The 25,785-nt window shown below is 42.0% G+C and overlaps 2 protein-coding genes across 2 annotated transcripts; both read left to right on the forward strand.

The window, feature by feature from the left end:
• Positions 1–3,628: 3,628 nt before the first annotated feature.
• LOC124674129 (kinesin-like protein KIN-12E) lies at positions 3,629–15,957 on the forward strand. The gene is made up of 33 exons (XM_047210168.1): positions 3,629–4,036; positions 4,515–4,670; positions 4,764–4,847; positions 4,928–5,047; positions 5,127–5,240; positions 5,324–5,416; positions 5,520–5,680; positions 5,747–5,821; positions 6,343–6,430; positions 6,513–6,571; positions 6,666–6,729; positions 6,813–6,878; positions 6,954–7,097; positions 7,184–7,288; positions 7,443–7,678; positions 7,814–7,883; positions 7,970–8,026; positions 8,258–8,337; positions 8,925–8,982; positions 9,076–9,132; positions 9,230–10,237; positions 11,152–12,501; positions 12,661–12,768; positions 13,054–13,205; positions 13,291–13,378; positions 13,485–13,559; positions 13,666–13,902; positions 14,478–14,576; positions 14,664–14,738; positions 14,831–14,889; positions 15,009–15,120; positions 15,260–15,361; positions 15,455–15,957. The coding sequence occupies exons 1-33, from the start codon at positions 3,629–3,631 to the stop codon at positions 15,596–15,598; spliced, it is 5,904 nt and encodes a 1,967-aa protein (XP_047066124.1). The 3' UTR covers positions 15,599–15,957.
• Positions 15,958–18,863: 2,906 nt separating this feature from the next.
• LOC124673532 (serine/threonine-protein kinase haspin homolog) lies at positions 18,864–23,983 on the forward strand. The gene is made up of 15 exons (XM_047209594.1): positions 18,864–18,885; positions 18,964–19,087; positions 19,179–19,265; positions 20,394–20,493; positions 20,620–21,176; positions 21,352–21,475; positions 21,549–21,664; positions 21,921–22,032; positions 22,148–22,240; positions 22,324–22,385; positions 22,508–22,650; positions 22,771–22,841; positions 22,921–22,973; positions 23,262–23,328; positions 23,430–23,983. The coding sequence occupies exons 1-15, from the start codon at positions 18,864–18,866 to the stop codon at positions 23,556–23,558; spliced, it is 1,860 nt and encodes a 619-aa protein (XP_047065550.1). The 3' UTR covers positions 23,559–23,983.
• The last annotated feature ends 1,802 nt before the right edge of the window (positions 23,984–25,785 follow it).

The following is a 25,785-nucleotide window of genomic DNA, read 5'->3' on the forward strand; positions in this document are numbered from 1 at the left end:
CCACGTCGCACGAACGTTTCGAGTCGGTTACGGATAGCCCACGATCCGGGAGCGACCCGAACCGACTAACCGCGACGCGTCCGTCTAGGACTCTGTTCGTTTTCCTGAGCTGCAAAAAGTAAGGAAAGTCTCGGCTCGAGGCTCAATCCACTCACCACGACCGCGGCGCGCGCGTCGTGACGTGACGTGTCGTGTCGAGTCGAGACGAGCGAGCGAGGAGGAGGAGGAGGAGTGCGCGCGTGTAGCACTCCTATTCTCACTCACTTACTAGTGGTGAAACAACCCACCTTATAAGGTGGTCTAACTTCCTCCCAACTTTTCATGTGGGACTAAACTTCCCACCTCTTGCCACTCCCTAGTGAGCTGCCACCAACTTGGGCTCAAACTCACAAGGCTGCCACTAAGTGGGCTTTGAGATTTATAGGGAAAATCTGAAATCTAGTATGGGCCACCAAATGTGGGCCCAATATTTCAACAGATCTACCCCACCCCCCGCAATAAATTCCCCAAATTGGCTGGAAAACGGGATGGAGGAGGCGTGCGGCCGGAGCTGCGCCTGGAGAAGGCCGAAGCTATGGCGGCATCCTCGAACGGCATGCCGATGGATGGAGTTGGCGGGCAGGAGCGGGAGGGCAGGGGTTTAGGACGTCGGGGCGGTGGTCATTGGCGCGCTAGAGCAAGACGAGCTTGGCCAGCATTGGGCGAGGACGATGCAGGGCCCACGCCAATGAACAGAGGAGGGCAACACATAACGGAGTGAGTAGATGCGGCGGCTCCCAAGCCTCTTCGGTGGCGACGGGGCAGATGGACACAATGACAACCACGATGCCGACCAAAACCCGTGGGCATCCTCTAAGCAGAATGGGGCGCTCGCCAAAACTTGGGTTGGATAGGGCTTCAGGCCGGGCCTGAAAAAAGCCTAAAGCTAAAAATCCAGGCCTGAGCTTGGCCCGGCCTGATCGCCAGGCCTAGAAATCAGGACCGAGCCTGGCCCAAAGCCTAAAAATCCTAGCCCAAAGCCCGAGTGGCTCTGCCCAACCAAGACCAAATTGCGCATTTCGTAGGCCCGAGGTTTGGTCCGGTCTGATGTTCAGGCTCAATATTCTGGCCCGAGCCCATGCCGACATGCAATCTTGGCCCAGGCCCGCACGTGATTTTCGGGCCGGGATGCCCATGCCCAGCTATAGGCGTCAGTGTCCTTCGAACCACGCAGTACGGGGCGTCGATGTCCTCCGAGAAAAAACCAGTCAGTGCGGGATGCCGGCGGCCGCATCAGCCAAGGCGGCCTTTTACGATGCCGCAGCGGCGACGCGGTGACGGGAGGCGAGGACGACGATTGGTGGCGACGGGAGCCGAGGGTGGAGGTCACCCAACTTTGCGATCAGACCTTCATTATTTTGTTTGGTGACGTAGTTCATCTTTCTTGAAGATGATCGTTCGGTATGCCGTTGTGAATGATTGTCTGGCATATCATTTAACCAGCAATAGTACCAAGCATAGACTTAAACATTGAGTTTAAAGCATGGAAAATATATGTAGGATGAGCCACTCTTCCATCACATGGTTGGGACAGTTTCTTACGGAATACTTCATCATGTCCCATGCGAGCGCTAGTGGCTCACGGTCTTCTTGTCTAAAACCTATGATATCAGAACACAGTTGCATAGTTTTTGTAAGTCGAAAAAAATTAGTCATGAACATATCGCAACACTTTTTCCATGAAGTAATAGTTCCCGAAGGAAGTGATATCAGCCATTCTTTGTTTTCCCTCTAAGCAAGAAAGGGAATAAGCACAATTTAATAGCATTGGTATTAACATCTTTAATGTGCATCATAGCACATATCTCTGTGAAAGTATTCAAGTGCATCCTCAGAAGAGAACCTCCAAATTAGTTATGTTGAACCAAGGTTAGAAAATGAGGTTTAGTTTCATAGTTCTCTGCATCTACAACGAGCTGAGTGATGGGTACACGCAAATAATCATTGTTGGAATTTGCAAACTCCCCAAACTTCTTTGCTGCCATACTACAATTTTTTATGGGGGATATAAGTCAACAAGTAAACTAAGAACAAAAAGATAAACTAATATTTTTAGGTTTTGATTAAGAACACAAAGAAAGCTACTAACAAGTAATAAACTAAAATAGAAATTGAACTATTAAAAGGAATCTCTATTGACCTCACCACCAGTAGCAATTGCTTCCCTGGCAATGATGCTAGGGAAAGGGTTGATACCTTTGATTCCGATTATATATTGGTAGTATTGAAGCCTTTTTCTCTAGAGACCTAGGTCTATCGAATCCACATAAAGATTGCTTTTGGTGTAAGATCATTCGGACAAAACTTCTAGTTTTCGCTTAACTTTTGCTTTACCGGACCAACAATTTTCTTATATTTCTTTTTGTGTATCAATGGTTTGGAGATAGGCCAGGGCTTAAAGTTAAAGTTTCACCTTTAGTAAACGTGTTTCAAAGATAAAATAAAGCTCACATGCGTCAATATATCAAAATAAAGATGCAACATATAACGTGGGTGATGCAACCTAAAAACACCATAATGCCCTATGTCGTGGTCTTCACGGATCAATTATCCACCTTACGCAACACGCGGAGCCTTGATATTAAGATAAAGTAGAATACTATTAGGATTAATTATATCACCATTACTCCCTAAAAGATAATCACACCACCTATCCATAAATGTTGTCACTTGAGCATGACATCGAATCAAGCAACTACATGTACTCAAACCTCAATATCTTTACCGATCCTTCTAGTTCGGGTACATGTCGAACCTTGAGACTTGAAATGGATCTCTACTACAATACTACATAATATCCATAAGTAAATAGATGCACATGATGTTGCGAGGCTAGGCCTCAACCCATAGCCCGAGAGAACTATTCACACATGATTAGATCAACAATCATAAACATTGTACTGTATTATAAATCTCAAAGAGATGGATGATAAATAGTTTTACAATATCTCCAATCATGAATGAATCAAGATTACAAGTATGGGAGAGAGGATGGAGATGATGGTGATGATGATTATAATGTGAAGTTGATGGTGGCGACGACAAGGCTTCGATGTAGATTGGATCAGACTATGGAGGTGGAATGTGGTTTTTCTCTCTTGTGCCATGTGTGCACCTTCACATTTTATACTAGGTTTGGGGAGGAGAAGATCTGACATGGACTATTTTTGTTGATGATACCGATGACATATCAAATATATAAAGATTGTTGGTATATACTAGTAGTTAGAATCATTAGAAAGTGGGTTTTTGTCATGAAAGTCTTCATTAGTATAAGTCTGGAACAAAGGAAACAACTTTCCTATCGTCAGTCGTTAACGACAGGAGCGGCGGCCGAGACTCGTCACTTCCCCAGATCCATCCACCTCCGACCTCCTCCTCACACGCAACGCATGCGCAGTTCAAATTCGAAATCGAGCGGAGAGTCCCAACAGCTGGAACTGGAAGAGGAAGACCCCATTGGCCATTACTACTAGTCTCCACTACCACCCGCTCCCCCCTCACTCCCCTCCTCCGCTCGAGCTGAGCTCCACGCCACGCCACCTCACTCCGCCACCGCCGCGCCATCCGCTCCACCCCCACCTCCGCCATGGCCGCCCCCGGCGGCGGCGGCGGCGGCCGGCGCGCCTCTACGTCCCGCGCCTCCCGCCGCGCCGCGCCAGAGCCCAACGAGAACGACGACCTCGCCGCCGCGCCCTCCTCCTCCTCCCCCTCCGCCGCCGCCACGCCGTTCGCGCTGCCCCCGAGGTCGCCGCTCGCGGCCATCGCTGACCCGGGCAGGAACCCCCGGTCCGCGCCGGGGACGCCCAAGTCGCTGGCTGGCACGCCCCGGGCCTGCGCGGCGGCGTCTGGGGCCAGGGATCGGAGCACCTCGATTGGCGGGGCGGCGAAGCGCGTGTTCGATCCCAGGGATCTGGCGGCCACGGAGGTGCCCGTGGAGGTGCCGCATTTCGAGCTCGACGAGGACCCCGCCTTCTGGATGGATCGCAATGTGCAGGTTCGTATGCCTGTGGACTAGATGGTTACACAAAGTGTTGGAGTGAGCCAATGATACATAAGTAGCCAATATGTGTCCAATTAAATTACTCCCTCTGATCCAAATTAATTGACGCCACTTTGTTTAGATACGGATGTGTCTAGTCAATAAACGCATGTAGGTACATCTGTATTTAGGCAAAGTGGAGTCGATTAATTTGGATGGGTGGGAGTAGCAAATATCACAACAAAGTGGCCTATACGATTTTGTTGAATATCACACATTTCCCAAACGGCCAAATCCACTATGGTGTGTATCACAAGTGTGAGTTAACACACTACTGCAGTTAATATAATGACTACTTTCATTTTGTATGTGTATGGTCCGGTGGTTTCGAGGCTAATATGGTTTTTTAAAACTAATATGGTTTCGAAGCTAATATGGTTGAATGTTACTCGTTTTTTTTTTTGAAAAATCTAAATGTTGGTGTGATTTACAGGTTTTGGTAAGAATAAGGCCGATTAGTGCCACCGAGAGCACTGCCCATGGTCAAAAAAGATGTTTGGTACAGGATAGCTCAAAGGCATTGAGCTGGATAGGACACCCTGAAACAATGTTCACGTTTGATCATGTCGCTTGTGAAACAATATCCCAGGTATGTAGTTTGTACTGCAAGTCTTCAACTAACTTAATTCTTTCCAAAACAGTCAACCTTCAGCTTAAGAAATATTCTCTGCAACGATTTCAGGGAAAGCTGTTCAGGGTAGTTGGTCTACCAATGGTGGAGAACTGCATGTCTGGATACAATGGATGTTTGTTTGCCTATGGCCAGGTAAGACTAATATGCAACACGTTTATGCGCATTCAAGAATTCGTCGGCTTGTATGTAGTTACATACAATCGCCTTTACAGACAGGGAGCGGCAAAACTTACACAATGATGGGAGAGCTTAGTAAGGAGGGCGATGAACTTAACAATGACTCTGGCTTGACGCCTCGCATTTTCGAGTATTTATTTGCTCGGATAAAGGAGGTGAGGTGTTTGTATGCCAGGCAAATACTTTGATGATTTTTTTCTCTAAAAGATGGACCTAATTATATATTATTTGAAGGAAGAGGAGACACGGAGAGATGACAGACTGAAATATATCTGTAAATGCTCTTTTCTGGAGATATACAATGAACAGATAACTGATCTACTTGAACCATCATCAACCAATCTTCAGGTATCCTACTTAGTACTTGAAAATTTGTAATGCATGTATTGAATATGAAATCTAACAGACCCACACTTATTTTCCCTTTGTAGATCCGTGAAGATATAAAGAAGGGTGTATATGTTGACAACCTAACTGAGTGTTATGTGTCATCTGTTAAAGACGTTATGCTGTTACTGTTACAGGTGACGGAATATCTTCTCTTCATTGTATGCTTAATTGAATCAGAGGAACTATAGCGGGCATGTGCTAATTTACACTAATGCATTTATTAAAATGTGATTTTAGGGGGTTGCTAATAGGAAAATGGCAGCCACAAATATGAACAGTGAGAGCAGCCGTTCACATAGTGTTTTCACTTGCGTCATTGAGAGCCGTTGGGAAAGGGATTCAATGGCACATCTCCGCTTTGGGCGGCTGAATTTGGTTGATCTTGCTGGTTCTGAAAGGTGAGTTACAGAATAAAGGTGACCGCATTTTCTTCTCTTGACAAATACTGACTGAATTCCAACTAGGCAGAAAAGCTCGGGTGCTGAAGGAGAACGCTTGAAAGAAGCTGCAAACATTAATAGATCCTTATCAACTCTTGGGTACCTTTTCCTCCCAGACAACATTCATAAATTTTGATGCAGTCCATATACATTTTTGTTTGTCTTGCATTGAATGAAAATAACCACGTGTGCATTGTGCATCAAAATGTTGTAGTTCGGTATTGGTACCTGTTTTTTCAAATGAAGCATTTGTAGAAGTTTGTAAATTTTTCTAGTATTCATTACAAAGTTCTTTCTTATATTAGCATATACTCCCTCCTTGCCAAAATGTAGTGCATATTAGAAATTTTAAAAGTCAAACGATGTAAAGTTTGACCAACTATGTAGGAAAAAAGATGAATATCTAGAATACCAAATTAACAGCATTAGATTCCTCAAGATGTATATTTTAATATGGTATTTTTATCAAAAAACTTGGTCAAAGTTAACATAGTTTGACTTTTTTAAAATCTAATATGTACTACATTGTGGCAAGGAGGGAGTACATGTGTTGGGTTACCAAATCAATAATTTATTTCAAGAAGCACTATTTATGGTGATAATCCAGCTATCCGTTTCAGGCTTGTTATCATGACTCTAGGGGAAGTCGCTAATGGGAAAAGCCGCCATGTTCCCTATAGAGACTCGAGGCTTACATTTCTCCTCCAGGTAAATTCACAATGAAAACATGCTCCTGAGACTTCTCTCTGTTGTATTTGTTTTCTTTGGCTCATTATACCTTCTTCCCTAGGATTCTCTCGGAGGAAACTCGAAAACAACAATTGTTGCCAACATCAGCCCATCTATTTGGTATCCATATTGTGTACCTTCATTTCTAGTATTCAGTTTATTTTGCTAGATCTGAATAGTATCCTTAACCGGTATTTGGATTGCACTATTGCAGTTCCTCCAATGAGACATTGAGTACCTTAAAGTTTGCTCAGCGGGCGAAGTTGATTCAAAACAATGTACTTGTGTTCTAAGCATGTTGAAGTTTTGTACAGAAAGTTTATCTTGTTGACTCATTTGGGGATTCTTCTACTTGTTCTAGGCAAAAGTAAATGAAGATGCTTCAGGAGATGTTATGGCTTTACAAAGGCAGATAGAAGAACTAAAGGTAAGCTTCATGCTGAAAACTCTTTTCTGGATTTAGAATTGTTTTTTAGTTAAAATATTTAATTATCTTTACCAGGTTCAATTAACATGCTTGAGGAAGCAACAAAATGTCCCTGGATCCCCTAGCTTTCACCTGCTAAATTCAGGCTCTGATAATGAGTATAATACTTCGGCTGAAGATCATCAATCAAGCTGTGACCTGAATCTTCTAAAGCAAAAGGTCACATACCATGATTTATTTGATTGGAAAATGAATAATGAAGTGCTACAGTTTACTTGCAACAATTACTTATATATCTAATGCAGGTTAGCCATCTGGAAGCTGTTTTGGTTGGGAGCCTTAGGAGAGAAAAACTGGCTGAGGTGGATATCAGGAAGCTGGAGGCTGAAATAAAGCATCTGAGTCGTTTGGTAATACTATATTCTTCTATATGGCAAAGCTCAAGGATACATTATATTCTTCAAAGCCACAGAGCTTAATCATCTTCCACATGAACAGCTATTGCTGCCTTAGCAGTGCATGCCTCTTAGATATTAAAATGACACTTGTTATATGTTTTGGCAGGTCGACCTGAAGGAATTTGATTCCCAACGCTTGAGAGCGATGCTGAAACTTCGTGACGAAAAACTAACAAGATTGCATTTGTTAGCAGATGATCTAGTGCCATCTGATGGCTATTTGGTTGATGAAAATGCTGCAATGTTCCAAGAGATTCAGCTACTGCAAAAACAAATCAATGAAAATCCTCAGCTGACTCAGTTTGCTTTTGAAAACAAGAGATTAATCGAGCAAGTTAGAACGTAATGTCCCAGTACTGCAGTTTTGAGTCCTTACTTGCACTATGAGTTTGTGGACAACACACTTTGCACAGCAAGTTGGTATAATTTTATTTACTTGAATAAACTGGCGATAACTTAATCTACTGTACTGTACAGTCTTCAGAACTTCCACAAGCAAGGGGAGCGAGAGATGCTGTTAACAGAGATATCTCTTTTGCGTGATCATGTATGTTCATTCTCCCTGAACTTTTTTGCTGATCTCATTTTCTTTGTTGTCGCATGTACTCTTATCTTTTTATTATATATGTGTAGTTCCTTCATATTCTGGAGCAGAAGTATGCAACACCTCCTAGGAATATAGAAGCTCAGGTGTGTTCTCATTTGGATATAATGTTACTTCCGAAAGCACTTATCCACATGCATTTTTCCTTTTTCTGTTCCAAAGATGACCACAACCTTAGTACTGAAATTAAGAACAAGCAATATTCTCATGTCTTAACATATATAGGGGAAACTTTGTATTAACCACATGTCCCAAATGTATACTGTAGAATAACCTGAATCTTTGTAAGTTGTTGATGTGGTCTGCAATGCATTTAGGGTGACGAGATCATCAAGGAACTAAACGATTGCAGGAATGAGCTGGATGCGTGCTTAGAAAATAATGTTCTGCTAGCACGGTAAGTTCTTGGCCATATCAATCCTATCGCCGCGATGTATGTTTGCATTTGAGTTCCAGAAAATGAGAATGAGTGAACACCCCTGTGGTGAGAAAGCAAGTGGAGCAGCATATGTCCGCATTCTCACATTTCTGTTAAATCTGGAAATTGCATAGTAATAAAATGTAATCAAAGTTAGCTTCACCTCCCTGTGCAAATCCTGCATTATGTGATGCTCTTGATTAACTAAAGACTTGTTCAAAAAAAACTAAAGACATTTGAGTTCCAGAAAATGAGAATGACTGAACAGTGAACACCCCCGTGGTGAGAAAGCAAATAGAGCAGCATATGTCCTCATTCTCACCTTTTTGTTAAATCTGGAAATTGCGCAGTAATAGACTGTAATCAAAGTTAGCTTCACCTCCCTGAGCAATGAAATTCCGATGTTCTCAATCGGAAGTGTCAGTATGTCTGATTATTTATTCTTCATCTATCTTACGTCTTGCGAATCAGGAATTTCACTCTGATAATTACAGTCACACACCTTATGTCTGCTTGTTTTGAGTACATTGCTAATTGACGGTTATGATTATTCATATTGTTTGCAGTGAAGTAAATAAGCTGCGGTGTGAACTGAAACAACACCAGGAGTCTAGTGCACACCAAGTATGTATGACAATTTTGCAGCCACTAGCAATTCTTTGTGCTATTTGTTTTGATCAAATTATGTATGGTGCTTTGATGTTCATCACTATTCAGGTTGCTCCAGAGACAGAGAGGAACCATGGGATCCCAGAAATCAGTCAGATGCAACATGTGAGATGATTACACATTTTTTATTTTGTGTTCGATAACCAAATATTTTACTTGCTTTACCTTTTTCTGTAGCTCTTATGTTTGAACTTTATATCAGGATCCAGTGGGATGGAACTTCTCATCTTTAGCATACAATGATGCTGAGATAACAACAAATAGTACAGAATCAGTTGAACTCAAGATACCTTTTGAAATTACTAGTGAAGACCAGGAGTCCCATTCTCATCTGCATCCCTTTGATTCAGAAAGATGCGGTGTGAATGATTGTACGCAAGTGCCAGAGTGTGGTGATGAATTGTCTCAATGCTACAGCTTGGCTGTTGGATCTTCACATAATATATTTGACAAAGGCATTAGTGGGCACAAAGAAGATGAACAAATATTGAATTTACAGCATGATGAAATAGATCAAATAAATGGAAATGTACCAAATATGGATACATGTTTGCATAGAGAGACTTCACTGTGCCATCAAGAGACAGAAATACCGAGCTCAAGTAAACATGTATTACAGGCTGAATTGGTGCACATTAAAAGTACAAATCAAGAACTCAGAAAGAAGTTAGTTACTATGGCTGAAGAAAGTGCCAGGCTTGCAGAGATCATTGTTGCCAAAGATGTAGAAATTGCCTCTTTGTCTGAAGAATGGGAGATGGCAATAGTTGATCTAACAAGCTTCTTGACAGATGGCTGCAGATCACTAGATGATGCATATCAGAATATTGATAATATGATTAGTTCATTTCCTTACAGCAATAATACTGTCAGTGAACATGTGGAGAAGGCGATGAAAGTTAGCATTGAAAAGGAAAAAATAATCTTCAGGCTTCAGATCGAGCTACAAGCTGCACACCGTATGGGCAGGGAAGTGAAAGAAAAGTTGCACATCTTAAGAGGTGCAACACTTGCTATCAGTGAAGCTCAGCAGTTATATAATGATGAAAGTTCTCAGGAAACACGAGAAAATAAGTGCCAACAGGATTGCAATGTGGAAGAGCAAAATTGCCTCTTTGCACAAGCAGTAGAAAGGAAGAATGACATGAGTGCACAGAAGATTCATAATAAAGATGGATCAGCAGTCAGTGAAGCTATTCCGGACTACCAGGTATGCATTCTTTACCGTAGTTACATAAATTGTATGGTTGACCTGATGCGAAGCCGGTGATAATGTTTGTGTAGAGAGTTTCGAATTGCAGTTGTAACAGGAGATAACTCGCTAGGATTTTCCTCATTATTAAAACAAGCAAGACTGTATCTTCGAGAATATACAGGATCAGCATATCATTTGATTCTAAAGTAGGACAATTCTTTGAAATTTAAAGTGAAGTATTCAATATAAAACATACCGAGTCCATTGCCCAACTTCTACATGTTCACATGGCTTAGCTTTGAAGGATAATAGGTGGAGCGCCTTTACTGTGACTACTTGTGAAGTAGACATTACGTGGACAGTCCATTTTATCGAATTACTGGACAGTTACTTTTTTTTTGCATACTGGGCAGTCCATTACTCTATTTCACACATATTGGCTAGCAAAAATAGAAAAAAAAATTATGTTCCGGAAGGAGCTTCTGTACTGCGAATGATGTTTCTCTTTATTTATGCTACTAATCATAATTTGTGTTTCTTAAATGCACAAATTCTAGATCTACAGAGAAGTTATATTTGAACAAAGGTTTTCAGAAAACTATATTTGTGCTGCATGTGCATGTGCCATGTCAAGATTTGATCATTCTAACCAGACCAGATGCATTGCTCATATTTCACGTTTGCTTTTGCGATCATACCATCAGATCAAATGCCTCACACAGAGTTTGCTACAATTTGCTCATATATTTCTAAATCAGTAGAAGCTGTTTTATGTTACGTATCATCTATCAAGACATAAACAGAATATTGCATCAGGTTTAGATACCAGAAATTCTTTCTGTATAGATATTGTATGGGTTCTCCATTATTTTCTAATCATAGACTTAACAAGGTCACTAATATGCACTTCATTTTCTAATACCTTGTAGTCAAAGCTCGATGATGTGTTACATCTTGTTGAAGACAAGTCAAATAAGGTCTTGGCCTTATTTTCAAATTTTGAGGAGGCTCAAGAAACCATGAAAGAGGCTGACCTTATGCTCTCGGCTTTGTTGAAGGCCAATGAGGAGTTAAAGCTTGAAAAAGATAGTTGCAGTGAAGCAGTGGAACTTTTATTGGCCGAGAAAACTTCTCTAATCGAGGAGTTGCAGCAGCTTGAAGCGTCAAGTTCTTGTACAGCACAGAGGAACAACAAATTAAATCAACAGATGAATGAATGTATCAAGGAAATGACAAACATTGCTACTCTAATGAAGGGTTCTTTTCACCAAATACAACGGGTTACTACAGTGGAACTCTTTGGGCTTTGCTCGGAAATTATTAATTTTGGGCAGGAATTAAAGAGATGGATACGTGATTCAAAGTCTTATCTGGTAAGCGTTGTGTCAGTTCTAGAAGAAAAGGCCACTTCTGCAGCTCAGAAGGTTCATCTTCTTAATGCAAATGCGTGTACATGTGTGTGTCAACAAGTTGGCTCACGTTCATGTGAGGTGGATGACAGCAATCCTGCTTTCCTTCATGAAACTCAAGCAATTCCGGAGAATTCCAGGGAGCATATTATATCTTTAACTGATATGACTTGGGAAGGATTTCATGGAATTGGTAATGTTCACAAGAAAGCCTTGAAGCATCAGCAAATATGCTTACAGAATGGTAATACTCAGGCTGGTTACACTGCAGACTACGCATCATTAAGAAGAGACTTTGACAGGAAAAGCGATATTGCAGAAGGATTGTCTTTTGACCTTAAATTACTGCAAGAGTCTACCTCATATGCGAAGGACATGAAAGATAAAGCTGATGATGTATCAAGTGCCCTTAGAAACGTTCAAAGAGAACTCGAAATAAAAACTTCTGAGACAGAAGAAATGTTAGTAAAACAAAAGGCACTAGTGGAAGAACTAGCTGAAAATGGAGCTGTGCTCATTATTTTAAGATCAGAGTTAGAGCTGTCTCAAGACTCATCATCTGTCCTGTTGAAGGAGAATGGTGATCTGAGAGTGATGTTGGAGGAGGAAACTGGGAAGACCAGTGAAATCAAAGCGCTATTGGAAGACAAAGCTAAGGTCATAGAGGGATTGGAGAGCGAAATCCTATTGCTTAATTCTTCTGAAGAAGGAAAACTAAGGTCAGATGTTGAAAAACTAAATAACAACATCGAAATTTTATGTAACCAAAATAGAAACTTGAAAGCAGAGATACTTAAGTTAAATGACCAGCTTGAGATGGCAATGGCTTTAGCTGAGGAGAATGAAGCTGCTACTGTTGAAGCTCGGCAAGTAAGTGTTAATCCCTCAGTTCGATAATTCTTGTCATAGTTTTAGTTCAAATTTGAACTAAAACCACGACAAGAAATATGGAATGGGGGAGAGTATATTACTAGTGCCCTTTGCTTTCTGTACAATTTATACAAATATTCACTTGTCCTGCTTTTGCAGACTGCAGAGATAAGTAAAATCCACGCAGAAGAGAAAGAAGAGGAGGTTACGATTCTTGAACATTCTGTTGAGGAACTTGAATCTACAATTACTGTTCTCGAGGAAGAGGTAAGCTGTTCATTTCTCTAATCTATTGTATTCGCCGTTTCGATAATTGGCTCTTCGAGATGTTGCATAATCAACTGTAATGGTGCTAGAACGGTTATGGAATGACCTCAATGTCCCCAATATAGCAGGATTGAGTAATACGAGATGGCTAAAAAAATTTACAACAATCTAGAGCTAGAGCTTTTAGTGTGTAGATCTAGGGATTGGTGCAAAAATCAAGTGATGCTGAATACTTAAGTTTTGATGCAAATTATGAGTTTCATCATGTATATGTTTTTACTGAAGGTACGCAACCTTAAAGAGGAAGTAAGGAGCTATCAAGCACACAAACAGTCCGAAGCTGAATTTCAAGCAGTTGAAGAGATGCTTACGCTAGATACTGCCTCAAGATGTGATGGCAATGAAGGATTGTGTCCAAGGAAATGCCAACTAAAAAAGTGAGAATTTTCTCCCTCTGTTTTTCTTAAAGGGCCCTGCCAGATGTAATTGTGTACTCATTCAATCGATTGCATTCAATGGTAGGATACTGCGAGCTGAGATCATGGCACATCAAGATGCTAGAAAAAAGATTGAAGGACTCAAAATTGAGGCAAAACGTAAAGATGAGGAGGTATATAGAGGAGTAATCATACATAATCTGTGTTTTCAAATAATCTTCTCATAAGTTAGTTTCGTGTATGGAATTAATCTTCTTTATATCATTTTGATGTACATAGATAAGGCAATACAAAGAGCATATAGCAGAGCTGGTCCTACATTCAGAAGCACAATCATTGCTGTTTCAGGAGAAGGTACAAGACCTTCAGCTATATATTGCCAATATAGTTATACAACTACCCAATATAGTTATACAACTACTCAATACTACACAAATGCTAACATTTTTTTCCTGTACAGTATCGGGAAATGGAGCACATGTTTTCTGAACAGAAGTTTGTTCCACATGAATCTAGCTCTGAGACTATCCATACAAAAGCTGAAAAGCCTTCAGGGCGAATAAGAGGATCTGGTTCACCTTTTCGGTGCATATCTAGCCTTGTTCAACAAATGAACTCTGAGAAAGATCAAGAAATCTCTTTGGCACGCCAGCGAATTGAAGAACTTGAAGCTTTGCTTAGTAACAAACAGAAAGAGGTAATACTTTTGGCTTTGCCTTTTCATCATAGTTTAGGAAAATTAATTGGCAATGGTCCTTCGTAATCATATATTTCTAATATGGTTACTGAGGTTGTTGGACTTAACTGCTTCTGTCAATTACAGAATATCCACGCAGTGATATATACGTCGTTAGATAGTTAGATTACAATATGGTCCACTACAGTTACTGGTTAAGACATGTCCTGGTTAGTTGATTAAGACCATGGTAAATGTCATGAACACAAGCATGTAACTGGATGCAATATGTATGCACAGTGCTATATATGTCGTTAGATAGTTAGATTACAATGTGGTCGGTTAAGACATGTCCTGGTTAGTTGCTTGAGACCATGGTAAATGTCATGAAAACAAGCATGTAACTGGATGCAATATGTAAAGAGCATTTTTATATCAATTCTAAGAACGTGGTATTTCCCATATTCCCTAGGAAACACTAAAAGAGTAGCTGCGTTCTGTGTGTTCACTTCTAATTTAAAAAGCATATGAATTCAATACCCAGTGTGTAATGAAGCACCTCAAAGGTGCACTCATATTTTCTCCTCTGTTTGTAGATATGCTTGCTAACATCAAGACTGGCAGCTGTGGATAGCATGACACATGACGTTATAAGGGAACTACTCACCGTCAAATTAGACATGACAAACTATGCTGTAAGTTGCAGCAGTACCTCTTGGAGCGCATCATGGCTCATCACGTACTAGTTGACTTATATGAGATTTGATTCTTCACACATCTAGAATTTGCTTGACCAAGAAGAAGTGCACAAGTTGTTACTAGCATCCCAGCAAGAGATTGAACAGTCAAAAGCGAAGGTAGGTCAAAACAACAAATCAAATTTCTGTTTACTATCTTCCATCATATAGCACGATGACATTTGCAATTTTCATCTGTATTATAAATCTAGGATGCAGAACTTGACGTTCTGAAGGAACAATTTGGTCAACTCATTCAAAACAGGGACAGGTGAGTCTTAACACCCTGAACCGTCTCTGCTTTTATTTCCAGTTGCGACTGTTCAATCAAGGAAGCACACTGAAACTGCACCGCAAATTACCTAATATGGAACACTTTCTCTGTTTAAGCTTGCTTGATGACATGGACCAAAGAAAGGCTGACCTGTTGGAGACCCAACTGCTCGTCGAACAACTTGAGCAGAGGGAGCAAATGCTCGAAGCCCAGAACGAAATGCTACAGGTTCAGATAATTATTTTAAACTTCCAAAATATAATGTCTTTACTGAACCCTGCCTGTTTTGAACTTCCTAAGTATACTACTGTATCCAAAGTACCGGGTTACACATGTGATGCTAGACTAAACTTTTCTGTTCTTGTAGATGGAGAAAGAGAACCTCCAGCAGAAGATCATGGAGATGGACGAGACCATTGAATTGCTAGAAGGTTCAAATCAAGTCAGAGCAGACACGACTCTCAGAATGGTGAACACCCCAGCCGCCCATTCCAACACTGACAAATCCTCCAGAAATTGCAGTTCCCTCTTCTGAGACCCAAATCTGATCTTTTTTTTACAGGGGGATAGCCAGCGCTCGGCCAGCAGCGAGTTCAGCAGGAGGCTGGCTCAATCAGACATGCTCGTCTCCCACGCGAGACACGAGCGCTCCCGTACCCACGGGGCGGCAGGGAGCTCGAGGACACGCCACGGCAGACACCAGTGACGGACGGTACATACAACGTCGGATCAGATCAGACACTGCTTGTGTTTGTACTACAGAGGCGGACGCGCCTCCTCTCTGAATGTAGGTCAGAATGGCGACGGCTGCAAAGGAGTTTTGTTTGTTTGAGGTGTACCTAGTTGGTGCATCTGTAAATGTGTTACGTGCAGCGTGCGATTCTTGGTGCCTGGCTAGTCTTCTGTATATTTTGCTCCTGTCTTCTGTAAACACGCGGTGGATTCTAGCTTTGGCTTCCGCCCAAGATGCAACGCTCCCACTCGTTATTCCTTGCCCAGCACACAGCTTGAGGTAAAGAGCTGTGGAAGCAAGCAATGTTCAAGATCATATTTGTATACTTGGAACTAGTAGACATTCTCCCCACTATGTTGGATAAATTTTGACTAGATTTCATGTTCAGTTAGAGTATTGGTCTCTGAATCTTAAAAGAACTTCGAAACCAAACTTAATAAAATAAAGTACTCCCTCGGACGTTTTAATTCCCACTGTGTATAAGGGGGGGGGGTGCGGGAACCTCATTTTGAAGGATTTTTTTAAAAAATTGACATTTTGAAGTTTCAAAAAATTATGTAAAACAAGCTTAGATGTGGGCAGTGATGATTTCTACATGTGTGCAAAAGTTCAAAATTTAATGTATCGTCGGTTGTGCAAAAATGTCAAATTTACAGATTTGAGGTAGTGGACAGTGCAAACTTTGAAAACCTTCAGATTTGTTTGTGTAGGCTAGTATACAAATTATTTCGCATTGGTATTTTGCAGGACCAATGAACACTTCATGAACAACATATAGGATTTTTGCCAGAATTTTGGAAACTTCAAAATGTTGTTTAAAAAAATAAAACGTGAAGTAAGGTTATTGCCGAACATTGTACGCCTGCGGTCTGAACTTGTATATCTCTGAGCATGAACTATCATGATGGGGATATAGCCCATCGGGCCTATCACCAAAGGGATTTGCCTGGGCGATCAGGCCATGGGCCTCACCCAACTTATATGGGCCAACTGGACCTAGGAACAATGATGTCGATTGGATCTGGATGTAGCCCAGGAGAGTACCTACATGGCACATTAGGCCTGCGAGGTGCATGATCTATCCAAACAAAATATACCATTGTAAATACCTCTACAGCTGGTGCGTGAGGTAGGGGTTGCACATTTCGAACTTCGGATCAGAATGACCAACACTATCTCCAATGGTGGTGGCTCTTCCATATGCGAAGGACTCGACTTCTTCGCTTTTGACGTACTTCTCTGCGCATTCAAGTGCTATGGAGGAATTAGAGAGGAGGAATACTGGAGGGAAATCAACAAATGACTCTAAGATCTAGATCCCAAGAATTCTTCTTAGAGGAGTGTTAGACAAACCGAATATGCCCAGCATATACCTAGCATATTCGGTTTATACCCTGCCATATTTAGTGCTTGATATTGGGCCATTATGATTAGGATTGGTATCCATGTATATCTTGTGTAAATGCCTATATATATGAGATACCTGAAAGACCACAATGTGTGGAAAATCATTCTCCTCTTCTAATTCTAACAAGGAGAAATTAATTTTAATGGAGATGTAGATGTAGATCTCTGCTCTTCCAAATCCCTCAAGAAGATGCAATAATCATATGAGGGAAGAGAGAGAAAGCAATTTTTAGAGTTTCAACAATGGAGTATGAGAGAGATATATAAATTGTTGACCTCAAGAAAAACTTTAGTCCATGGAGATTATCATTAGTTACCAAAACTACACATAGGGGCAATGTACCCCTTACCGTGAGTAAACCTAGTACATTACTAACCATTGTTGTTAGTACAATGCACCATGGTTCATTTACTCCATCCCTTAGTTTTGTTGTCGTGGTTTAAGCACTGGTCTCATACAATCAACATAAAAAAGAACAGATCACAATAAGGCCTCATATATTAAGAGAGCATTCTCATGGATGGAGCTAGCGAATCAAGATAAACGCATAGATTTATCTCTAGATATAATACTAGGTTTGGTTGCACCATCCCATGAATACCAGTTTAATCACTAGCGTAAGAAAGAACAGTATTGGGGCCTCATATAGTATGAAGGCGCGTGGAGCCAGTGTATCAAGGTAAATGCATTGTATATGAGTTTAATCACAATTTCCTAATAAAACATAAAACAGACATAAGAATATCACAACGACGCAACATAAATGCCTGATAAGTGCATCCTATCAATCAACTAACATAACACCAAGTACTCACTGGGATAATTCAACATTTAGCAAATACCACGCACAACCAATTTGGTTGAACAAAACACATGTTAAATGCAGATTACCTAGTGATGTACTATCTCCACATTGCTAAATCATTGGCAAAAGCACAAAAGTACGCATAATCAAACTACTCTTAGTGAACCAAGAAACCACTGCACAAATCAAATATAAGCACAATCAATCACTAGGTATATGTAGAAGACAATGCATGACACAAACTGAATCACAATCGGAAAAGTGATAACATTGAACCCTATCTCGGTAGATGAACCGTTGATGATTTGGGATGAAGTTAGTGAGAAGAGAGAGAGAGACAAAAGGAGTGGACAGTGGGTGAATTTTATGGTGGATGCCCCAAACCGCATGCGGCATCTCGCGCTTCTTCCCCAATCGTGCAGGAGAAAGGCTCCCGCTGCGCTCAACGGGATCTACCTCGAGGGGAATGGCCATTCGGGCATTGCCGCTAGGTCTAGCCTCAGACTCCTTTGATGCGCGTGGGCCACGACACGGAGGGAGCACATGCATTCAATCAGTCGGTTTTCGACTTTCCAAGGCCTATTTAGATGCCGGGCAACCTACCAATCATCTTGATGTAGGCATGCACCATGTCAGGAGCCCTCGAATAGCGAGTCATAGTGTGCGTGTTGTGTGCCCTGCTACCCTACGAAATAAGATGGGTTAGAATAAAATTCAGGGTATTCAGATTTCGTAAAATTGGACGCCATGAAATTTGATTGAAATTGTAGATAGTGAAAAATGGGAAAGCATAATTTCCCCCGAGTAAAGAAGGGGCAACCGTACAAGTGCCCAGTAACCAGACATTAGCCTGTGTGCCGAAAAAATAAATAAATAGCAGTAACCATTTTACTGCGCCTCAGCTTTTGCAACGGCCGCAGAAGCCGAACTCAAATTCAAACTCACTCGCAAGGCTCTGAACCCTCGTCTTCCGCACCCCGATACTTGTCCCCTTGTTCTCCCCTCTTCAAGGCGAAGCCCCATCCATGGCCATGGCGTCCCACGAAGGTACAAACCCCAAACCCTAGCCGCGCAAACCATCCTCCGCCAGCCCCTTACTGACCCAATCGCACTCTCTCCCCGCAGGCGCTCGCGGCGACGACGCGTGGTCCGAGATCTTGGCCAGCGGCGGCGGCGGCGGGGCCCACATCGGCGCGGTCTACGTGCGCCGCCGGGCGCAGGAGGCGTCGCGGCAGAGAAACGCGGACGCGTAAGTGCCGGGTTCGCCGACCTTGGGGTTGCGGGATTTGGTCGGTCCTAGGGTTTCGCTGATCCCCACCATGTTTTTTGCTGCCGCTCAGGAGAGTCAGCTTGGCGGCTGTCGACGAGAACCGGCCGAGCTTCGTGCCGATCAGGAGGAACAGCTGGAACCGGGCGCTCTCCATCAGGTGCGTGCGCGCCCGCGGAGCTCCATTTCTTTTGATCTCTGTCATTTTACGAATGTGTTTGGCTGCTGGCATGTGCTGAAATCGTTGTTCTGCTGTAATCAAGTGCTATACCTCTGTCCGCTGTCCATCAGTTGTCGCGCACAATGTTTATTTTTTCCTTATTATTTAATTTCGTTTTAATTCGTCTTGGTTGTTTTTCTTAATCTGGTCAAAGCAAGTAAATAAGTTCAGTTGGTAATCTACCTTGTCTGTACGGCCGCCTTTTGTAAGCATGGGCAACGAGACAGCCCTGAACCTTATGTGAGGAGGTTCAGCTTAACACGGAAGCTTTCTGAAATTCTTGTTCGTCAGTTAGCATATCATTAAGGTTTTTTGTTTTCCCTTTAGCATATCATAACTTGTTGATGTGGTTCTGTGGTGTTTGAATCCAAATCTGGATGTGTCTATCTCCTCTCATTTTTATTGTAGAGCTAGCAATTTGGTGTTCAATAAGAAATATTGGGATGCAGAGGAGGTTTCAACCACCTTTTTCGTTTTTTCTTTTTGGAAGTTTAGCGAATCAGGTATCTTATAAAAAAAACTCTGACCCATGGGCACTAGCACCCAGCGCACTTTTTTAAGAAGTGAGGCACCCTGGGGAGGATGGGCACTAGTGTCTGTGAATCATGTTATTTTGTATGTCACTATATTGTACTTCGAAATTACATTGATTTTCCGAGGATTTTCAAGTGTGTAACAAGTCTTAGGTCCCTGGGATGGCAGAGCTACTATTTAGCTGAAGGATAAACATATTTAATTGGCACAACTAGCTGGTTCATGCACTTATCTGAAAAAGTATCAATTATAGCGACCTAGATGGAATTCATTCAAGATTTGAAACATTTGGTGCAATTATTTTGTATTTGTGTTTTGTTTCAGAAAATTGTTGCTCATAAAAATATTGCAGCTGCTATTGTTCTTGTAAACTGAAAATAAATTTGGGTCGAGAAATTTGTTTTCTCGAATTGTACGTCCTGTGCATTATCTTCTTTGTTTGCTCATCGAAGATTTTCCCATTAATTACTGCAATTTAGTACTATGGATCTCTTAACACTTTTTTACCTAACATTATTTGCTGAAACTTGATAGAGGGCGGGAAAGTATATTTTTTGCCCCGGGCACAAATATCCAGCCTCAGCAGAAACCCAGCAGAGCGCTCAAACGACCACCAAAGCCATGTAACAGAGAGGTACTGCTCACATTTTTCAGGCATATTTTCTGATAATGTTGCTTGGGAAAAAGGGTTTGATGTTGTTGTTGTATTTTCGGATAATGTTGAAGTTGCTTGCCTTTTAAGTTTGCTTCCCTTTTACAGAAGAATACTCATGGGGGGCCACCTGACTTGAGGAAAGAAAAAACTTATTTTGAAGAAGTAGATGCTTTTGAGTTGATGGAAGAGAGCCCTTCACCCAAGAACTTCGGCACTTGGACTAGAGGAATAGAGCAGAATATCACCGTGCATGATCTGTCTGCAATATTGGAGAGGTGGAAAATCTCCAAGATTGCAAGATGTGCAACATCCGGTCCCTTGTTTGATATCATGGAAACCCCACTCGTACCATCAGTCCTCAGTAACTGCAGCACTGATAAATATTCTGGCGAGAGTTTTAAAACCCCTGAAAAGGATAGAATCTCAGGGATGCACCCTACGAGAAGGACAATCCCTTCAGGGTATACTATTAACAGTTTAAAGAACATTTCAGCCGAAACCAGCATTGACACATCCTTTAGTGAACTTAAGATTAAGGATGAACCCACGCGCACCAGCATTCCATCATTAAGTGGTGAAGCTCTGACTGCCTTTGCACAACTTCTCATGGTTTGCGGGCAATCTGTACCAACTACTTTAGCAGACGTTTTTTCTGCTTATTGGTACGTGTTTCAACCTTCCATGTAAATTTCTTTAACTCTGTTTTATTGTGCAGTTAGAAGATCAGTTTGTCATAACATGTTAAAAATTAGTTAAGTAGAAAAACCAAAACCCCATTTTTATTCACCTACAATGTTGCTTTTATTTATCACTTAACAAAGATGTTTGTGCAAACAGCACATTAGGCAGCATAGTCAAGCTTGGCGAAGGAACGTATGGGGAAGCCTACAGGGCTGGAAGCACTGTCTGTAAAGTGGTTCCCTTCGATGGAGATTCATTGGTCAATGGAGAGACTCAGAAGGTTTATTTCTTTCATATGTATTGTTGTCCACTCTGAAATGTTCTGCTACTCATTAGATTGTTCTGTTTTGTAGAAATCAGAAGAAGTACTTGAGGAAGCTTTGCTTTGTCTAACACTCAATAACCTGAGAGCGGACCGGGGGGCTAAGGGGAAAGAATATTCCTGCAATGGGTTCATTGAAACTAAAGAGTATGCTTCTTCCGCCATGCTTGCTGTGGAAAAAAATGCACATATACAATTTTACTGCACATATATCATTTTGTCTAAAGAATTTATGTTATACCCTCAAGATGTTGAAATCATAAAAATGAGTAAGCTTGTCCGACACAACAAGATACTTGATTTTGTTTGCGCATGGTCGTGCATAACAGTTTATGGGTATTTCTATATGGTCCTCAATATTGTGTGTTTGCAGCTTGTGGGTCCTCAATTTTTTTATTTGCAGCTTTTGGGTCTGTCAGGGACCATATGACCCATCACTCGTTAGAGCTTGGGAAGATTGGGATGCTAAATATGTATCTGAGAATGATCATCCAAATGTTTTTGCAGAAGATCAGGTAAGAGCTTAGGTCAAATAGAGCACAACATTCACTCACTGTGGTGGAGCATGAACAAGAACTGAGGATCATGTTTCTCAATTACCTCCCTCACACAGATAGTCTTTTGTTTCAGTGTTATATTATCTTCGTACAAGCCGATGGCGGGAGAGACCTTGAAAAATTCTCTTTACTTGACTACAATGAGGCTCGTAGTTTACTGCTTCAAGTATGCACTTGGCATTTTCTAAGCTTTGACATTTTACTTTAACTACAAAGTTGTTAGGTAACCATAAAATTTCCATGATGCAGGTCACTCTCTCCTTAGCTGTAGCTGAAAGTGCCTGCGAATTTGAACACCGAGATTTGCATTGGTTTGCCCTTTCAGCTCCGTTTCTCATTCATGTCTATAGCCTGCGGTTGCATGTTATTTATTTCTTGTTGCTTTGCAGTTTTAGCTGTTAATGGTTACTTACCGGCATGACTTGCATGGCAGGGGTAATATTCTTTTGGCTCGAGATGAAATTCCAGACAAGAACCGCACAATGACCGCTACTCTTCAAGGGAAGAGGATTTGTGCTAGAACGTTTGGTTTGAGCATCTCCATAATCGATTTCACTCTTTCTCGGATCAATACAGGTGCTTACATTGCCTTTTTGTTCGGAATACATTGTGCTTTCTCACTCCTCTGCTGCTCCCCATGTGTTCCCAACTTCCTGTTACCTTGATAACCTTTTTCCTTGTAATATTAATCTCCAGGGGATGCCATTCTTTTTCTTGATCTGTCTGAGGACCCTGAATTATTTAAAGGACTAAAAGGAAACAAGCAGGTTTTCAGATGATCATTATTCGTATTTCCATGATAAACCCTTTTTGAGCTATTTTAACGCATGCTTCTCGTATATGCAGGCAGAAACTTATCGCAAAATGAAACAGATTACAAAGGAATACTGGGAGGGCAGGTACATTTATATGTGTCAGCAGAGTTTTCTTCACAATACATGCTATTTGGAATCAAGTCATACCTTGCTATCGTTGCTTAAAAACGCCCATAGCTTGTAGCATGTATAAATTCTTGTTTTCACCGGGGGTTCTTCGCTTGCAAAAATATTGTGCATAAATGCATAATCAGCTATCAGTAAATGGACCTAGAAAACAAAATTAGGAGATTATATAAATATGAATTAGCTATTACTTTTGAACTCAAAAATTTGCAGACCCGACAAGATCTGATCATGTACTTGTTGCAGCTTCCCACAGACAAACGTTGTCTGGTTAATTTACCTTGTGGATATTGTGCTACAGAAGAAATACGAGGTGTGTCACACTTTTCTGATAATTCTAGCATTTGTATGTGCTTTGGCATTCCCGGAAAATGAAAATTGCGAGATTCTCAATCTTTGTGAACACTTTGCTAGACGTGCACCAGCAAGGACGAGAGGGACCTCCGGTCATTCAAGAAACGGCTTTCTTCATGTGGTTCTGCTAGAGATTGCCTCGCAGATCCCATTTTCAGTGATCTGCTGTCAGAAGAGGAAGATGCCTAACCTTTCATTAGTTTAGGATTTAGCATTTATGTGCTTTTGATTAGCTTACCTGCGAGAAAGATGATTAGCTTGCTTACAGGACTACTTGTATATATCGATGTAGTATGTAAGCTATGTGTTTGATGCAGTCGAGCCTGCCCATGGTAGGTCGCAGCAAGCATTGAGCCCAGCACGCCGCTTGAGGCTGAGATTTACGGAAGCAAACGTTGAACCCGTATGTTCAAGATTACGTCGTGTACTTTGATTTATGAGGTGCGAAGCTACTGAGAATCCTTTGATCGGGAATGCTCTCAGCAGAGTTTAGTGCCAAACGGGCACCACATCAACTGACATTCTTCCCTCCTTTGGATAAATTTTAACTAGATTTGCTTCTCTTCTTTTTTCAAGAGTGAGCAAATCTAGTTTGAAAAGTATCAGGGGCAGCGAGAACCGGCATCTGATTGCCGCAGGGTCTCTAACCATGCCATTGATTAGTCCTTATGAAATGCGCCATTATTGAGTTTCATTTTACTTTTGCATGCACTATATTGTTATGGTATTTAAAGGTTTTGCCGGACTCTATTAGCAGTCGCTGCTCCTATGGCGTTCGCTAAAACTTCCCCTCACACGGTGAATATCCTGGGTAAGGGCTGGCTTGAACCCGTGCGTGAAGGTGCTGGAGAAACAAGAGGCGATCTAGGTTATTTCGTCCCGGCACAACATTTGTCCGGCCCCCTTTTCTTGCAGTTAAGGATATCAATGGGTAGAATATGAGTATGGTAGAGAACCAACCTGAGGTTGGGTGGTTAGGAGGGTGGTAGGCGGAATATTCATTAAGTGGGAGGCGACGTTCCCGTCGACAGCGAGGCGTCTGTGGTGACTTCGTCAATTTCAAGATCCAATCCGAGTAGGAATATTTGGATATGATCAAACAAGACTCCGAAAAATTGAATTCAAATATTACATACTCTCTCCGTTCCGAAAGAATGCCACATATTTATCTAAATTTAGATGTATCTATATATTAAATCATGCCTAGATACCAGAAAGCCAATTTGGCTCCCGGGTGTAGGTGCTCTCTATGTTTGGACCAATGGCATGCACGGAGACTGAGTCAAGTCCCTGTATTCTGAGCAGTATTTCACAAGTTAGTGGCCATTTGGAACAGTGTCATGTCCCACACAGACCCGTGTCCATACAGAAATAAATTTGGTAGTTACCGTCCCCTGCCTCGATGGTACAGATGTCATTGGATTTTCTTGGACCAGATGAGCCCCGCCCAGTGTTCCAAAGCAGTCCCGCCAACACCTGAAGTTCCATTGCGCTCGCCCGTCGCCCATAGTCTCCTTGTCGAGCAAGCTCTGCGGCCGTCCCAAACTGTAGTCATCGTCGTCTTCTCGTCGAAAACGCAGCTGCATCTGTCGTCGCCTTCTCACAATCTGACTACAGGAAAATGGTCAGAGGCCGGCGGGTTTGCATAGACCTGTGCCAACGTCGCTGACCGGCGTCCATTCCTCGCCAAACTGGAGATGATCCACTCGCACGCCAGTATCTTTCATGTTCGATGCCATACAGAACACCATGAGTTATACTCCCCACGCGTTTGCAATTCCTTGCAAGAAACATACTAGTACATGTTATCTATAAAATGAAGAAGGTGCGAGTGATCGGGATATTCAGTAGTAGCAGCCCGGACCCCGGAGGCCGGTCTAGTATTCTCAACAGCAGCGACGGCAGCCGGCGCCGCCGCACCTCCGGTCTGAAGAACTACATATAGTACTACATCTTTCGTTGTGCTCTGCTCATCGTACGTTGTGGTTCTTGTGGACTACGCCGCTTGGTGCCAATACGACGTCCCCGACGTGCTTCATCAAAGTCTCATTCTTCCACGCCTCGATGTGTTGATGAAGATGTGGTAGCTGATCAGTTTGGAGCTTCGCCGTGTCCTCCATCTAGAGTTCTGATCGACCCAGGATCCGCCAAGTTGGAGCACGTCGGAAGAGGGTCGTCGTCAAGCTCATCATGGGCGTCGTACACCTCGTCCGTCATTCGATCTGGCCATAGTGTACAACTCCACACGTCATAATGGGGGCACACGATACGATAATTACAAGGAGCGGACCTACTCCCATTCTACATCAACACATGCGCCCCAAAAAAAAAAAAAAAAAAAGTAAAGCTACGCGTTGTCGTACAGGTGCATGCGCGCGTGCTTAGACAATGGACATTCACGTATGGCTCACAGGCG

This window comes from Lolium rigidum, chromosome 7 (genome assembly GCF_022539505.1).
Source record: "Lolium rigidum isolate FL_2022 chromosome 7, APGP_CSIRO_Lrig_0.1, whole genome shotgun sequence".
NCBI lineage: Eukaryota > Viridiplantae > Streptophyta > Magnoliopsida > Poales > Poaceae > Lolium > Lolium rigidum.

Bases quoted from the DNA above. Each gene is read 5' to 3' on its own strand.
- LOC124674129 (XM_047210168.1), top strand. From the start codon at position 3,629: ATGGCCGCCCCCGGCGGCGGCGGCGGCGGCCGGCGCGCCTCTACGTCC. The intron at 6,431-6,512 runs GTAAATTCACAA...CTTCTTCCCTAG, and splicing joins GGCTTACATTTCTCCTCCAG to GATTCTCTCGGAGGAAACTC. The intron at 15,121-15,259 runs GTTCAGATAATT...CTGTTCTTGTAG, and splicing joins CCCAGAACGAAATGCTACAG to ATGGAGAAAGAGAACCTCCA.
- LOC124673532 (XM_047209594.1), top strand. From the start codon at position 18,864: ATGGCCATGGCGTCCCACGAAG. The intron at 22,651-22,770 runs GTGCTTACATTG...ATTAATCTCCAG, and splicing joins TCTTTCTCGGATCAATACAG to GGGATGCCATTCTTTTTCTT. The intron at 22,974-23,261 runs GTACATTTATAT...TACTTGTTGCAG, and splicing joins AAGGAATACTGGGAGGGCAG to CTTCCCACAGACAAACGTTG.